General features: G+C 41.8%; 1 protein-coding gene across 2 annotated transcripts in view; it reads left to right on the forward strand.

Moving 5' to 3' along the window:
• Positions 1-17,021, forward strand: part of ARID5B (AT-rich interaction domain 5B) — a 354,406-nt gene that overhangs the window by 63,280 nt on the left and 274,105 nt on the right. For both annotated transcript variants that reach the window (XM_073548292.1, XM_073548293.1), the window contains one exon: positions 5,842-6,067. In XM_073548292.1, coding sequence (XP_073404393.1) covers positions 5,842-6,067 — 226 coding nt within the window. The remainder of the gene's footprint in view (positions 1-5,841; positions 6,068-17,021) is intronic.

The following is a 17,021-nucleotide window of genomic DNA, read 5'->3' on the forward strand; positions in this document are numbered from 1 at the left end:
ACTCAGACTACACTCTGATCAAAGAATGATCAAAGTCCTATCAGAATAACCAGTCCGTGTTTGTCGTACATAGAAAAATTGGATGTGTGAATGAGGACTCATCAGATGTCCAGCAGATCAGTCCAGGATCAGACCGCTGTGCAGGGACTGGCTGAGTGTTTCCTAACCCGAGCGTGACATAGGAATATGTAATGCTGTCACACATGGGACAGGAGAGCTATGGCCAGATCAAGCTTTTTTTGCATAGTAAGCTGGCTTTTTATTGACGTATTGAGGTACATACATTTTGATCAGTTTTTATTGCATTATTTTAGGGAGGCGTGGTACCCCCCCCCCCAAAAAAAAATAAATAAAAATAAATCTATTTTGGCATCTTGATTTTCTTTCTATTTACGGCATTTGCCAAGTAGGTAAATTGATTTTATATTTTGATAGACCAGAATGTACCAAATATGTTTTCTTTAATAATTTCTTTATCATTATTGGGGAAGAATGAGTGAATGATTCTGTTTTTTAATATTTTTACATTTTGTACTTTACTTTTTAATTCTCACAGGAGATTTGAACCTGTGATTGTCTGATTGCCCATACTAGCTACTGTACCATAGTATGGCAGTTAATAGGTCAAGTCCTTTCAAGCTCAGCCTGTGGTGTCGTTTCACTGGATAGCAAAAATGGCAGTGAAGGGGGGCTTTCAGGCGATCCCCAGCTGTGTCATGTTAACTCCTGCGATCATGTAAAAAAAATTTCAGCAGCATGTAAATGGTTAACAGCAGCATTCAGAGCTTAGCACCGGCCACTGCTGTTAGTGACAAATGGCGACTGTCTCACACAGATGGCATTTACTGTTGTGGAGCAGGCTCAGCTCCCGACTGGCTATGTGGCATTAAGAAAGCTGGGTTTTTACCACCCCATTGAGAAACACATCAGACCACTACCTGAGGCGAAACAGCAAAAGCAGCCCTGACTGTTCTTTACTCACCCTCTCCAAGTCCAGGTCTTTTTGTCACTGCTTCCAGTGTCCTTTACTGTCTGCGGTGCTAATGTCAGATCAGTATTGCTGCAGGCAGTCACTGTACTCAGTGGCTATGAGTGGCTCATGCTGTCTGCTTGAGCAGAGCCGCTGAGTTTACGGTTTGGTTGCAGCGCTGTCGATGTGATGTCACCGCTGCAGACAATATCAGACAGTGGTGGTAGTGGCAGAGGCTCAGCACTGGACCAAAGTAGTACGAGTAAAGTTGAGTTTGCTTTTTTAAAATAAACTGTGTCTAGGGACTGGAGTTTTCTGAAAATGAAAAATCCCTTTAAGTCTTGGGTGGTCTTTCTGCTAGTCCAGCCATTAACAGGTGTACTAATTTATCCCTGCATATTAAGCATGTGAAAGGAAAAAAACTATGAAATTGTTTTTACACATAGACCTTTTGGCGTAAAGCTTGCTTTATGTAATCTACTACAGGAACATCCTCCAATTCCCAAAAATCCAGAGCCACCAAGAGCACTATTTTAGGAAGTTATTTACTTAGCTTCTGTGAGAGCTTCCAGTTGGCGATGCTTTTTCAGAAAATGTGCCAGCGTCCTATATTTGGACATCTGGAATAGAAAAATAATCTGCCTTCACTTTCTAACCTCCGTGTGTGCCGGGAGACTGCAGAATGTGCATCAGCCGAGGAGGTAGATGGGGTTTGAGCAATTATTTTATTGGTTTTATTTATTTTTATTTTGCAGTAGAAAGCTTAAATCAATATTTTGCGTCCAAAACCGAAGCAAAACACGTTCTAAACAAGAGGCTGCTCTTAGATGAGTCAGAGTTTCAAGAATTTATATTAACTTCATTTCTGAAAAGATCAGCAAACCATTAGTCATCGCGGCGTGACAACTTACATTTGCTTCTAAATGGACCTAAAAGTCTTCATTCACTATGCAACCCTTCTCCGCTGGCGATGTGAAATAGCTGAACTGTTCCATTGCACAACTTAGATATTTTCATGGATTCATTTTCTGATAATTCAACATCATCATTTCTCCAATTCAGTTTATTTCAGTTTGTTGCTTTTCTCTCACAGCAGATTGTAATGTTGGATAATTAATGTGCCCGTGGGGAGGTCGCCATTTTTTTTTTTTTAGTGTTGTCTTATCGCTGAATATTACTTTTAGAATAATTGTAAGAAGTGAACCTGGCAATGAATCTGAGTGTTTCTGCCTTGTCTTCTCCTGAGCATTCGAGTGTCGAGAACCTGCTATATGAGAGTGAGGAAAAAAGTAAATGTAAGAAAATGTAGGGATCAGGTTAACTTGTGAAGTATTTCAACTATGTTCTGCTGGAAAACAAATGAGCAATATTGTGTAGGTCTGTGGATAGAAATACACCACGACAAGTGTCACTTTTATATGTTTAAAATTGTGAGATTTTGTTTTTTACTCAATAAAATCAATAGATAAAGTAAAGCTAGCTGAGACATGTGAGACAGCTATCCACCGGATGTTTTGAACGGCAGACGGCCATCTCTCCTCGCTGAGCGTTCATGTGTTTTCAATGGGCAGAAACCTTTTAGCCGTGGTTTATCATGCCAAAAAAGCAAAGGATGAACATTGAATTTCCAACTTCCTGATCCTTCTCTCCCCCTACACCATCTTTTGGGTGACAGCTCAGAGGCCTCCATAGACACCGGATGTTCAACCGGTCCGATCCTCATCATATGTGCATGGGGGGCATTAAGACTTCATTCTAATATCTGGGGGGTTTTTACATACATTTTCAGTCTATGATTTTCACAAACATAATGTGTAGCCATTATACCCTATGGCCATGCTGCTGTGAAAAAATGAAGTGGTTTATCTGCACTGCTGGCGAAGTTCCACTGAAAAGATCCTAGACACCTAGTTCAACCTAAAAGGTCCTGGACACCTAGTTCCACATAAAAGGTCCAGAACACCTAGTTCTACATAAAAGGTCCTGGACACCTAGTTCTACATAAAATGTTCTGGACACCTAGTTCTACATAAAAGGTCCAGGACAGCTAGTTCTACGTAAAAGATCCAGGACATCTAGTTCCACATAAAAGGTCCAGGACACCTAGTTCTACATAAAATGTCCAGGACACCTAGTTCTACATAAAAGGTCCAGCACACCTAGTTCTACATAAAAAGTCCAGGACACCTAGTTCTACATAAAAGGTCCAGCACACCTAGTTCTACATAAAAGGTCCAGCACACCTAGTTCTACATAAAAAGTCCAGGACACCTAGTTCCATGGAAAAGGTCTAGGACACCTAGTTCTATGGAAAAGGTCCAGGAACCTAGTTCCATGGCAAATGGTCCAGGACACCTAGTACCATGAAAAAAGGTCCAGGACACCTTGTTTCATAGAAAAGGTCCAGGACGCCTCGTTACACATGAAAGGTCCTGGACACCAAGTTCTACATAAAAGATCCTGAACACATAGTTCCACTTAAAAGGTCCTGGACACCTAGTTTCATGGAAAAGGTCTAGGAGTTCCACTGAAAAGGTCTAGAAAACCTAGTTCCATGGAAAAGGTCCTGGACACCTAGTTTCCCTTTTAAGGTCCAGGACACCTAGTTGCATGGAAAAAGTCCAGGACACCTAGTTCCATGGAAAAGGTCCAAGAGTTCCATGGAAAAGGTCCAGGACACCTAGTTCCATGAAAAAGGTTCAGGACACACTATGGCCATGTTCATATGTCCATAAACTCACCCATACTGGTGCTATCCACTTTTTACCATTTACTTATTAAGAGAAGCTCAGAATTTTTATTTTTTCCTTTCTTTACTGTTGATCTTATGGCATGGTCCTCATATTAAACCATACTATTGATTGCTGTTTGCCGAGACACTGGCAATACCTTTGACACTGTTACACTTAGCATTAATACACCTAAGGCTACTTTCACACTTGCTTTTTTTGCGCTGCGTGCGCAGTGCAAATGCACGTAAAAAACGCATCATACATTTTTAATGCGTTTCCTTATTTTTTGCGCATGGTTTTTACAAAAAATGCATGCGTTTTTAAACGCTGACGTGCGCATGACTATGTCATGCGCACATCAGCGTTCCCATAGACTTTAATGTGTGTTTAGGTGGATTCCGTGCACATGCGTTTTTTTGAGACAGGTCGGGCGCACCAAAAATGCAACAGGCTGCATTTTGTGCGCCTGGGCGCACACTACAAAAAACACATGCGCAAACGCGTACAAACGTATGACAATGCGCACCCATATTAAATATAGGGGGGAAAACGCATGCGCATGTATGCGCAAAAACGCAGCGCAAAAAAACGCAAGTATGAAACCAGCCTTAGACACTTTTTTGAATGATTTCTTTAAAATGAGCACTGGAAGCCAAGTAATATGTTCTTGACTTGCTAGTTGCAGCTATGCAGTCATACATATTATGTTGTTGTGATGCAATTTTGTCATTTAAAAGTACAGTAGATTCATGCCACATTAGACAGAATTAGAGCTTAAACTAGTTTTTCTAAATAATTTGTATTAAAAAAGGTGGCCGTTGTCCTTAGGCTAGGCCATCAATAGGTGATCGTTGGGGGTGCGACATCCAGCACCTTCGCCAAACAGCTGTTATGGAGGTTGGAAGTTCTCGGCTGCTGCCAGAACGGAGCAGTTCTGTAATTTCTATAGTGGCCACAGCCAACTACCTTAGAGTCACCCCCTATTCTAATCTGTGGTACCTGGCCACGTTGGCTATCGTTTTGATGGAGCTGCAGCATCCGAGAACTTCCAGGCAGCGGAAGTATCCTAAGGCTAGGGTCACATTGGCACATATTCTCTCAACCGTGAAAATCGTGCATGCTGTGATTTTTTTTTTTTTTTTTTTTCCTTTTTTGGAAAAAAAAATCTGTCAATAAGAGTGTCCCATCCCGTCTCCTCCATTGTAATAATTTACTAGAGGCGTCACCTACGTTTCGGACTAACGCACATGTCTATAAATTTGCCCATAAATCTCGCAGCCTTGACATATTTGCCAGTTTGCTTGATTATCTACAGTTTCATATTTTTTTCTTCTGTAAGCCGTAATTAGGTAAGAACTCAATGGATGGATGTCTCCTCTATCACCTAGGTTTTCCCTTGTTTGCGTTTATTCGTTCCATCACCTTTGTGTTTGTTTTCTTTCTCTTGCTTTGGAGGTCCTGTATGAATGGGCACTGAATGATGATATATTGTTCCTGTGGTGGTGGGTTGAACATTTAATGCCCGGTTTTCACAGAAATTCTAGTTGAGTCCCAGCTTGGGAACATTTTGTCATGAGCTTATTGTCAAAGGATCATTTTAATTAACAGGGATAATCTAAATTGTATCCCTTTAAATCAAGGTGGTAAAAATTCTGCTTTATTCTTCAATACTGAAGATCCCTGATATGCCCAACATAGGTTGTCCCTTTGCTCGCCCACAAAAATTCACATATGAAGTCTGGTTATGCGGCAGTTTTTTGGGGAATGGTGATCTATCGTTGCATAACTAGGCTGATTTACCATAGGGCAGCACGGCGGCTCAGTGGTTAGCACTGCATGGACACCAAGGACAATATCTGCAAGGAGTATGTATGTTCTCCCCGTGTTTGCGTGGGTTTCCTCCAGGTTCCCAGGTTTCCTCTCACATTCCAAAGACATACTGATAGGGAATCTAGGTTGTGAGCTCCAATGGGGACAATGATGATGTTATGATGTCTATATCAGCGATGCATAATTAATACAGAATTCCTGTTTTTTTGCAAAACCGCTGCTGTGAGAGCTGAACTACCGGCCATATTGCTTTTCTCCCAGCTTTACCAGTGAGAGCCCGTGTGACTATTTCTTTTTCTCATTGCACAGGATGAAGTAATCGCAGTTTCAGAAAAAGTGATTGTCAAACTTGAAGACTTAACAAAATGGGCACAATCGGATTATTCAAAATGGAAGTGTGGACTCCGGGCTTTACCCCTAAAACTGAAAGAACAGGGAAAAAATGGCCACAAAGAATGTGTTTTGAAATACAGACAATCCATACTAAATAGCGGTCTGAACTTCAAGGATGTGTTCAAAGAAAAGACGGAACTGGGTAACTATTGAATTCTGAGATCTTTCAGTGTTCTGTGATGACTTTTTATATGTGTTTTCCCAGCCAGGTATAATTTGTTCGTTGGGTCACCTTGATTGCCCTGGCTGCATTTGTGATGAAGGCAATCATATTATTTTGTGTCATGTGTACGTTTTGTTCTAGCCAGATTTTAAAGGTATTTTCTGGGCACGCAGTTTATTAAAACATTGTAAAACCTTTGCTAAATGAATAAACGTCATGATTCACTTAGCATAAAATAATTATTGCGCTAGCAAGCTAAGCCGGGGAAAAAAACTGAACATAAAAGTACGTATATATAGTGAATACACCCTCCCCTTCCTGCAGGGAGATGGTGCCAACCAGCAAGTGATTAAAAGCAGTAGCGATAAAGTTAATCTCAATACACACAGAGCGGTACCTTCGTTCCAGCGGAGTATAGGGTAGTAACGAAGTCCTTGTTCCAAAAGGTCCCAGTGTAGAGGCAACAGTACAGACAACAGTCCCAATAAGGATACAGGATTCCAAATCCTTGGAGCGCAGGTTAAAACCGTGGATATTGGACGCTGTCCCGGCCGGTGACAGACGTCCACCTAACCGCGTGGCAGCCGCTAGTGGACGGCGGTGGAAGCGACGCATGTAGGCTAAGAGCCAGCAAGGTGCAATGGAGCCCCACAGGACCTTGCGTGACGTCACGGTCACGTGTAAAGTCACGTGACTGGCTTGAAAGCGCTGAATAGACCACAAGGCTATCTATGCTGGTCTATTCAGCGCTTTCAAGCCAGTCACGTGACTTTACACGTGACCGTGACGTCACGCAAGGTCCTGCGGGGCTCCGTTGCACCTTGCTGGCTCTTAGCCTACATGCGTCGCTTCCACCACCGTCCACTAGCGGCTGCCACGCGGTTAGGTGGACGTCTGTCACCGGCCGGGACAACGTCCAATATCCACGGTTTTAACCTGCGCTCCAAGGACTTGGAATCCTGTATCCTTATTGGGACTGTTGTCTGTATTGTTGCCTCTACACTGGGACCTTTTGGAACAAGGACTTCTTTACTACCCTATACTCTGCTGGAACGAAGGTACCGCTCTGTGTGTATTGAGATTAACTTTATCGCTACTGCTTTTAATCACTTGCTGGTTGGCACCATCTCCCTGCAGGAAGGGGAGGGTGTATTCACTATATATACGTACTTTTATGTTCAGTTTTTTTCCCCGGCTTATCTTGCTATCGCAATAGTTATTGTATGCTAATCGATTTTCATTATAGGACAAATTAGGTGGTTTTGTCCATATTTGCTGCTGCAGGCATCGGTATTCAGCGCTTTGCGCCTCTGTAATTTTTGTTTTTATTGTCATGATTTACTTGATGCTAAAATTCTCTGTTTCCGAGCTGTAACATGCGTTTGTGTGATCTCCGGCTCCTCACCTCCCGGTAGAGTCTGGTACATCGTTTTCCTGTTTGTGCTCTGTGCTGTGCACTAAATGATGATGTCATTTGGGGCGAGGCCTGTGATCCTTTACCAGTGAGTGACAGATTATGGTTACAGGGAGGAACAGCAGAAGCTGTAGATGCAATGCAGTTCAAAGAAAAATAGAATATCTACTAGTTACTTTAGCCAGATGTGGTGGTGCTGGGCTTTCCAAAATGCTAGATTACATTATAATAAATGAATCCATTATCTGACTCATTGGTCCCCTACCATACAAAGATCATGTGTGGAGCAAGTGTCAGCACCTGTAACATATTTTACTGTAGGAGAGTCTCAAACACATAGTAAGTAACGTGATCTGGAATGTTTGGTGGGAGGAAGTGTGTGGGTGGCAATTTATCCCTCTTGAGACTGTATAGAAGTCACAGGATGGTGCTTTATTAAGCACTCTCTGAGGGTTGGAGTGAAAGAGCTGTGGGACAGATAAAGCTCTCACAGAGAAGGAAAATCTTGGAAAATCATAGTCGACTCTAGAGGCAAAGAGCGAGAGAGCTTGAAGGAGGTTCATAATGTAAACAATAACAGACCACAAATATGTCTGCAGTGGGCTGTAAGCGAAGGGGAGAAAGTGACCCAGAAGGTGCCCATTAAATCCCTAAAACTTTTTTTTCTTATTTTTTTTTAAAGAGGTTGTGAAAGATTAGAAAAAAAAACTATGCCTGCTCTCTGTTGGTGGTGATTATCTCTGTTGAGTAAAGTGAGACTCAACTACAAAGCACACAACCTGGGGAGAAGAGTAGTGATCTATAGCAAGAAACCAGCCTTGGATTTTTAACCCCTTTTATGTTATCTATAGGGGCAAACCCATGGTCATAGTGGGCTGCTTGTTTTCCCTGCGACGGCTGCCACAAGAGTAATGCAGTGCTAAATGACTGGCCGTGTGATTTGTGACTGGCATACAATATGTGTAGAAAGAGTTCATTAGCCTCGATCTGCTCTGACCCGTAGAGTGAGCTCCTGTTCAGGGAAGCCCCGCTATGATGACTATGTGCCCGTCCTTTTAATATTTGGTTGTTTTTTGTGACACTGCTGCTTCTATGTAATGTTCAGATTCGACTCTGTGGATGGAAGAATGGATTTCAGAATATTGGTGTAGAAAGCTGTGAATGATTAGTATCTGCAATGTTTTTTTCTAATCAGGCAGATTTAAGGAGTAAAATCTTTCCATTCTCACTGTCATTCTAAGGCTTGAGAGTTCTCAGTTTGACGACGTGCTATGTCCTTTTTTTGTCTACGGTATGTATGTTCTGTCCTCAAATTACTGGGGCTGCAAGGGTATATATAATTTTGCTGCATATATAGAATCAGATATTGCAATGCCAGAAGTGATTCTGCTGAATATAGCATCTCCAGCCCAGAAATGATCATTCAACTGAATAAAGCATCACTCGGCAAATGTGGAGAAGGAAAAAAGGCCTGCTATAGAAATGGATTACATACTTGTCTATCATCTAGTTGAGCAGTTTTGTGATTTCCATATTTATTTTGTCACTGGTTTCTGTAGTCATCATTGTCTTGTGAAATGTGGTTAAGGAGTTTGTCCAGCTGCTTCAGATTTTTTTTTTTCTTAACCAAAAGCTTTTTTTTAATTTTTTTTTAATGGTCTTCAACTCGATCTGAAGCCAGGGCGACTTGATGGATTAACTGTAGTAAGATTTATCTTGTGAAAGCCTAGATTGGTCCACCAGGATCTTCTCCGTCTTTAGATTGATACTATCAAGCCATCAGGTTTCTGGTCTTCCTCTTGAGCTTGTTCTTTCTACTCTTCTGACCATGATGTCCTTCTCCAGTGGATTTTACAATGTAATATTTTGTTGGTTACTTCTATACTTCCTAACATGATGTCCTTCTCCAGTGGATTTTACAATGTAATATTTTGTTGGTTACTTCTATACTTCCTAACATGATGTCCTTCTCCAGTGATCGCTCTCTTTGTATGATGTGTTCAAAGCAGGCAAGTCGTAGCTTGATGATCCTTGCTTCGAGTGACATATCTGGCTTGATTTTTTTGCAAAATTGATTTGTTTGTTCCTCTTGCCATCCATGGTATTGATCACCAACTTCTCAAGCTTCACATTTTGCAGGCGTCGATTCTTCTTCTGTCTTGTTTCTGTATCATCCTGGTTTCACAACCATATGTTGCTGCAGAAAAGACCAGACAATTTACTAGTTGTGTCTTTGTTGGTAGTGAAATGTTCCTCAATTTGAAGAACTTGTCCAGTGAATTCATTGTTGATTTATCCTTAACTATTACTTCCGGTGTCGTTGCTGTAACCAAAAGCTTACAATCCTATAAAATACCAAATTACGTAATTCCAAACCTCCTCACTCTCACACCAGCAATGGCGTTCCGAAACAACGGTGATTGGTTGCAGAGTAAACTTGTCATGTCAACATGTCACTGCTGGTGCCCGATGTAGAGAGGCCACCAGAGAACCCAAGAGGTTTCAGCACAGGAGTGGGGAGCCATTCTCAGATACTGTATCTGCCCTGGACTTGCTGTGGATCTACTAAAAATTATTAGCTCCTCCGTTGATTAGCCTCATTCTCCTTCAGTGGAGCTGGTCCTTTACTTCTCTGCACAAAATAAGTAGCATCCTTCTAATTTCTGCAGCTGACTTTTATTCTGGTTCCAAAAATTCTGTACTGACAATTTCCAATGGAAACTCCAGATTTATGTATGGAATGTGGACTGTCATCATATTTAATAAAAAAAAAAAAATCCATGAGCAATCCAACCTGTGTGAACATAGGCCTGGATGTCTAGTGAATTATTCTTCACAGCTTCTTTCATAGTTCTTAGCTCTGATCCTTGGCATGTTCTGCTTGTTCAGTATCTGCTGATGGCTTTCTTTGGTGGTGTGCATTTTGGAAAATGATGTCTTTATTCCACCATACACTGTACAGTAACCTGATTTAGACAAAATGAATTAGCCCACCACAAAATAGGTGAAGTGTTAGAGATGTGTCTGTCAACTAGCCATGGACTGAATCCAATAGAATCCAGCAATCGTAGTGCAGCTCAAGGTTATTGGACAGGCTGTAACTATGTTCCCCATACACATTAGGTTAATGTCGGTCGCACATGCCAATATTGACGGGATCGGCCGACACTCTAATATGTTTGGAAGTGATGACCAACCGGGGTCGGGGAGATGTCGATCGGCCTGTCTGAATTTGGACTGTCGCCCTCTTTGTTCTCTTGGAGATAAGGTGCCTTTCTAATAGAGAACTACTGTGTTCAGTAGCACTTGGCCGGACAGGCGCTCCTGTGTATGGGAAGGACGGCCGAGATGGATATCGGACGAACAGTCGACCAAAGCATTGTTTGGCCGACTGCCATCTAATGTGTTTAGGGGGCTTTGGGGCCAGCACAAGATGCATTATTCTTGCAAAGTTGTCCTGTAGAGAGTATTCCTATTTCCGAACAAGAAATTGAGGCTCAAATGGTTCTTCATTCTTCTTCTTACATAAATATATAATTTACTAGCGTCGGAAACCGTAGCATAATGTGTGTCAGGCTGATTAATGCTTTTGTTTACCAGAAATGTCTGTATATGCATGTTTTCTGTAGAACTAGGTAGCATCTGTGATCACAAAACATGCCTCGTTTGCAAATAGTAGGTAAAAAAAAAGGCTGAATGAATAATATTTGTGAGGAGCTGCAGCAGCAATGTGGTGTAAACCTTATCAGCTTAACATCGTGTTGTAATTCATCTGGTAATGGTTTGAAAAAAAAAAATAAATCAAATTATTTTTCCCCAGCAGGGCCTTTTACAATATCCCTTTAAGTGAAACAAGAAGGAGCAGTGTAAGCTTTATTGGCCCATAAATATGCCATTACAGTCAGACTACATTTATATTCTTTGGATTGTTGTTTAAGCCAAGAAAATATGCTTGTACAGGTTGACTATTTTATTGAAAGCCTTAGAGGCATTGAGCGGAATATGTTCTAGGTGGAGGTTATTAAAACAGTACTTTCATTCTAGAATCTGATGCAGTGTCAATTATAGGTTTATAGATTTTTTTCTTTTGCAGGGCACCCTGAACTCCTTTTCATTTAGTATGGTATTTGTAGTTACCAGAACCCCAAAGATAAAGATACACACCTGACCATTAGAGTTAAAGTACTTTAGATACAAATTTTGGTAGTTTCAGTGATTGACATTTTTGGTCACCAACTACAAGCACAGTACCGATTCATCCATTGAATGAAATTAAAGGGTTTATCCATACTTTTTTTTATAGTTTTTTTTTTTTTACTAAAAAGTCACAGGCAAGTAGTTACTAGCTGGAGGAGACAACCATAGATCCGAGAAAATAAGGCAGATGAAACTCTGACCAAGCTCTTATCAGAGTGTGATCTGATTCTCAAGAAAAAAATGTCCCCATCTTCTCCATTGTGTCAGTGTATGCAAATTGGACTTCAATCAGATGTCATCAGAGTGCAGTCCGATGGTTTCCACTGACTCATTCTCTCGTATGGCCGAGCACGATTATAAAAACATTAGTCCGAGTGAGATCCGATATTTTGTCGGAACGCACTCAGACCAAAAATACGAGCCCTTAGAGACAGATCCTGGGTATGTAGTATACTACTCCTGAGCACCCGCCACGTATGGGTTTCCCAGCAGTGACATACAGTTACATCATTGTGAGTATTGTTAATTTCTATTACTCGTAAAATAACAATGCTCATGGATTTTTGTTTAGGACTCTGCCCCGTGCTATTTCTCTGTTGTTCTTCCTGGAAATATTTGAACAAATTCAGATCTGTACATTACTTCTTCCTTTCCCAAATGGTCTTGTTCCTACATTCTCACACTCTCAGTATTGATGTGACCTGTAGCGTTTCCATTTTTCGTGATATGGGGCTGGTGAGGGCTTATTTTTTTGCGCACTGAGCTGACATTTTTATTGATACCATTTTGGCGCAGATATGATCTTTTGATTGTCCGTTATTGAATTTTAATGCAATATAGCGGCGACCAAAAAAAAGTAATTCTGAGGTTTTGAATTTTTTTCTCGCTACGCCGTTTAGCGATCGGGTTAATCCTTTTTTTATATTGATCGGCCGATTCTGAACGCGGCGATACTACATATGTGTATATTTAAGTTTTTATTGTTTTATTTTGAATGCAAAAAGGGGGTGATTTGATCTTTTAATATTTTTTTTATTTTTTTAATATTTTTGAAAACTTTATTTTTACATGCTTCAATAGTCTCTATGGGAGACTAGAAGCTGCTGCAGTTGTCTGATCGCCTCACTTACTTGATCGTCTGAAATGGTCACTTGCTATGAGTGCCGACCATCGTAGAGGTATGCTGGAGACCTCTGGTTGTCATGTAGACCCATCGGTGGCCCGAGATCATGTGACTGGGTCACTTATGGGCGGGATTCCAGTAAGAACGAGTTAAATGCCGCTGTCAGGCTAGTTTTACACTAGCGTTTATTTCCTGCAGCGCACGGCGCCGCTAAGCCCCGCCCCCTCCCGACTCCCTGCCCGCCCCATCCGGTCATCGGTGCCTACTAGCGCACATGGACGCTTGCGATCTGCGCACCCTATCTTTAGCATAGGGTGTGCAGATCGTGCGCTGGCCGTGCGCTAGTAGGATTTTAGCGTGCGCTGCGCACTTTTGAAGGTGCGCCGGTGTGCGCCAAACGCAGCATGTTGCATTTTGGCGCGCACGGCGCACCTTCAAAAGTGCGCAACGCACGCTGAAATCCTACTAGCGCACGGCCAGCGCACGATCTGCGCACCCTATGCAAAAGATAGGGTGCGCAGATCGCAAGCGTCCATGTGCGCTAGTAGGCGCCGATGACCGGATGGGGCGGGTAGGGAGCCGGGAGGGGGCGGGGCTTAGCAGCGCCGTGCGCTGCAGGAAATAAACGCTAGTGTGAAACTAGCCTCAGAGATGGACAGCGGCATTTAACTAATCAACAGCCGCAGGTGGATCGCGATTCCACCCCCGGCTGTTGCGGGCACATGTCAGCTGTATATATCAGTATATATGTATATACCGACGCTGAGCCCGCACCATCAGGGGGAGTCCGACATCAGCGTACTATTACGCCCGATGTTGGAAAGAGGTTAAGAATAAAATACTCCAAAATTATTTTCATGGGAAATGCAAGCTTTGAAAAAAACAAACAAAAGAAAAATGGAACAGACAAGTGAGGGGAGCTGACAGATTCTTTTTAGAAACAACCAAAACAAGTGATTATTTTATTAGCTGGGGGCGTAAAGGTGTCATTGCTTCCTGGTAAAGTGAGGAACTGGATATTAAAACCATTATATGTAAATGTATGTGACTAAGCAGACATATCCTATTGGGCTGTAAACTAGATGTAAAAGATCGATAAAAGTTTATAAAAAAGCAAACTTTTTAATCCCAAAAAAGGGTTGCAATGTAAATTCTAATTTCAATAACTGTTTTCCTTGCTGTTCGCATGTCAAGAATATTTGGACAAGAAATGAACAAGATGGTGAATAATTGTGTTTCTCTTAAGGCAAGGTTACCATGGTGAACGGGAGACGGCAGCTTCATAATTACAGACATAATAAGAGCAAAAAAAGAGGTCTTTGGAAAATATCGCCATGTTATTTGGAAACATAGGCAGTGCTGAATTAGTGAAACGGCGCTGGCTGTCTTCTGGGTGGATGTGTACGTGGCTCTGCTATTTTAATGAGACAACACACCCCTACCAGTGTGCGTTTTGTCAATCCATTTGTTAGAACAAATTAGTATCAAAGCTATCACATTCTGAAGGACAAATAACGCATGCCCAAAAGCCTGCTGGTTGACAGATGGTTTACTGATAGGATACATGCAGAATTCGGAAAAGGACGCCGCCGTAGTATCTCATGAAATATAAAGGTGAATTAACACATCTGCGAGGATTTGCGAAATGGAGAAGAGACACGCAAACTTTAGCAGCGGAGAGACCGGCTGAGAACGACGACACATCCTAATTCTTTGGTAACATTTATTTATGTGGATTTTCTCCACGCTGAGATTCTCAGATGCTTGTTAATGTCTTTATGAGAACATCGCATTGCATGTGGTTTGAGTAAATGGGTCAGGATTTGCTTGGTAAGCGAAATTACTCAGGCAGCGCACCGAAGGCCATCTATGGTTTGACGCGACTCTATTAAGTGTTGACACGGAAGAGAGAAGATAAAACATTGTCCTGGCAGCCGATGACACAATTTTAAAGCCAGTGATACATATGAGATGGCTGTCGGAGGAACAATGCTTCGGCTGATTGGCCGGCCGGTAGCCATTATCTGTACACAGTAGCGCTCGTTCGGCCAAGAACTCTTGTGCACTCTTTCGGAGCGCCACTGTCTGGTGGTGGCATAGCTCCGGGAGAAAGAAAATGATCAGCAGTCTGAATCCTTACCTCCCCCAACAATCATCTGTCCAGGGCCACCTAAATTATTCCTGTGTTGGCTGAACCCTTGGATATTGGCGGGTTTGGCCAACATTATCCTAATGTGTATCGGAGCCTTCAGAAATATCACTAAAGATGAACTATATCATGAAGTAGCTAGCACACTCAATCCAAAAACTTGCTCAACTTGTTCATTTTACTCAGGCTTTGCTTTAAGAAATGGCAAAGTAAAGGTACGAGATTTGGAGTAGGCTCCTATAAAGGATGTTTTGGCAGCTAATACTGTTTTATTATTTTATGAGATAGATTGCTATACACCATGGTATCTAAGCCCATGAAAAGCCATATTGTCTCCACACATCCTGAACTCCTCATTGTTTAAGCTGGTAAAAGTACACTGAACTCTTGGAAATGTCTGTGAACCGCTTTGGACACACTTGTTTGTCTTCTAAAGAACTAAAATCGGTAGGTTCAATGGACCTTGCAGTGAGTTATCTTCCATGACTCGTCTGGATGGAAAGGACGTGTCAGTGGTTACAGGATTATGGTGCAGAAGAGATAAAAGTTTGTTGTATAAATGCTCTAAAAATATATACGGTAGGTGTTTGAATCACTTGGATCTATTTGATTTCAGATGCAGATTTTTTTTTTCCACTGCATTCGGATCAGATTTCATAAAATCTCACAATGCGGCCACATCTCCTTCAGTTAGCATCGGATGATCAATAAGTGTAAAAATGAATCCCTGAAAGTAAGGTTCATTATCCCCATCATATGTTCAGCGGTTCCTTGAAAATCCTAGTTTTCTTACTGGTGTGGCTCAGTGGTTAGCATGTTGGCTCAGTGGTTAGCACTGCAGCATTGCAGCACTGGAGTCCTGGGTTCAAATCCCACCATGGGACAACATCTGCAAGGAGTTTGTATGTTCTCCCCGTGTTTGCGTGGCTTTCCTCCGGGTACACCGGTTTCCTCCCACAGCCAAAGACATATTGATAGGGAATTTAGACAGCGATGATAATGTGTGCAAAAACTGTAAAGCGCTGCGTAATATGTTGGCGCTATATAAAAATAAAGAGATTATGATTATTACTGGTAGTTTAGTAATATGTACTCCATAAATATTCTTCCTATGCAGTAATATAAGTCATGCATCGACCTCCTGGTGAGCTGGTGATAGACCTTTGAATAAACTGCAGCCAATGAGAAAACGTGGAGCTTCAGGGGGTGAACAGCAACTTGAGCCAATAATTAGGCTGGAGGCATGTCCCAGATTACTCAGATTAAGGAGGCGTGTCCCAGATTACTCAGATTAAGGAGGCGTGCCCCAGATTACTCAGATTAAGGAGGCGTGTCCCATATTACTCAGATTAAGGAGGCGTGTCCCAGATTACTCAGATTAAGGAGGCGTGTCCCAGATTACACCGGACTGCTTGTAGACTAATTTGTAGTTACTGATTATAGTTCTGTCCTTGTAGAGCTGAGCTTAAATATGCCAGGCAGTAAGATCTGCGGTGAATAAATAACCGGTGATCATCTCCTTTTGGTACTGATTTTTCTCTTTTCAGCTGATAACTGGACAGTCTCTTTAAGTTTAGGGCAATAAAAACAACATTTAGCAAATGTAGAAATCTGCTCATTGGGAAAAACACCTGAGCCCTGATTTACTAAGACTGGCATTTTGTACACCAGCCTTAGTTGAGAGCACTTGAGGCATGCCATTTTTTACATTTTGTTGCAGCATTAAACTAAGCTGTACTATTGTCAGTCAGGGACTTGAGTACATTTAAGTCATAATGTACACCCACCTTTTTGCTGAAAATTATAATCAATTTGTTGGGGTGCTTGGTGGTGCCCTGTCCCACCGAGCTCTGACTAATTGGCCAAAAGTTGTCAGTTGGCCAACCCTAGCTCAATAATGCCAACGTTCGCAAAACTTTTGCATAGATTTGAGTTGTGCAAAAATTTTGCAATTTTTCAAGTAGGTTTATGCCAAAATTTTGTCGAACTGCTTAATGAATCCGTACTATGCTTAAAATTGACTTTTAGGATAGCCATCGGCCAAGCAGGG

This window comes from Dendrobates tinctorius, unplaced genomic scaffold (genome assembly GCF_039654945.1).
Source record: "Dendrobates tinctorius isolate UK_male_01 unplaced genomic scaffold, ASM3965494v1 ptg000156l, whole genome shotgun sequence".
In the NCBI taxonomy this organism is placed as follows: Eukaryota; Metazoa; Chordata; class Amphibia; order Anura; family Dendrobatidae; genus Dendrobates; species Dendrobates tinctorius.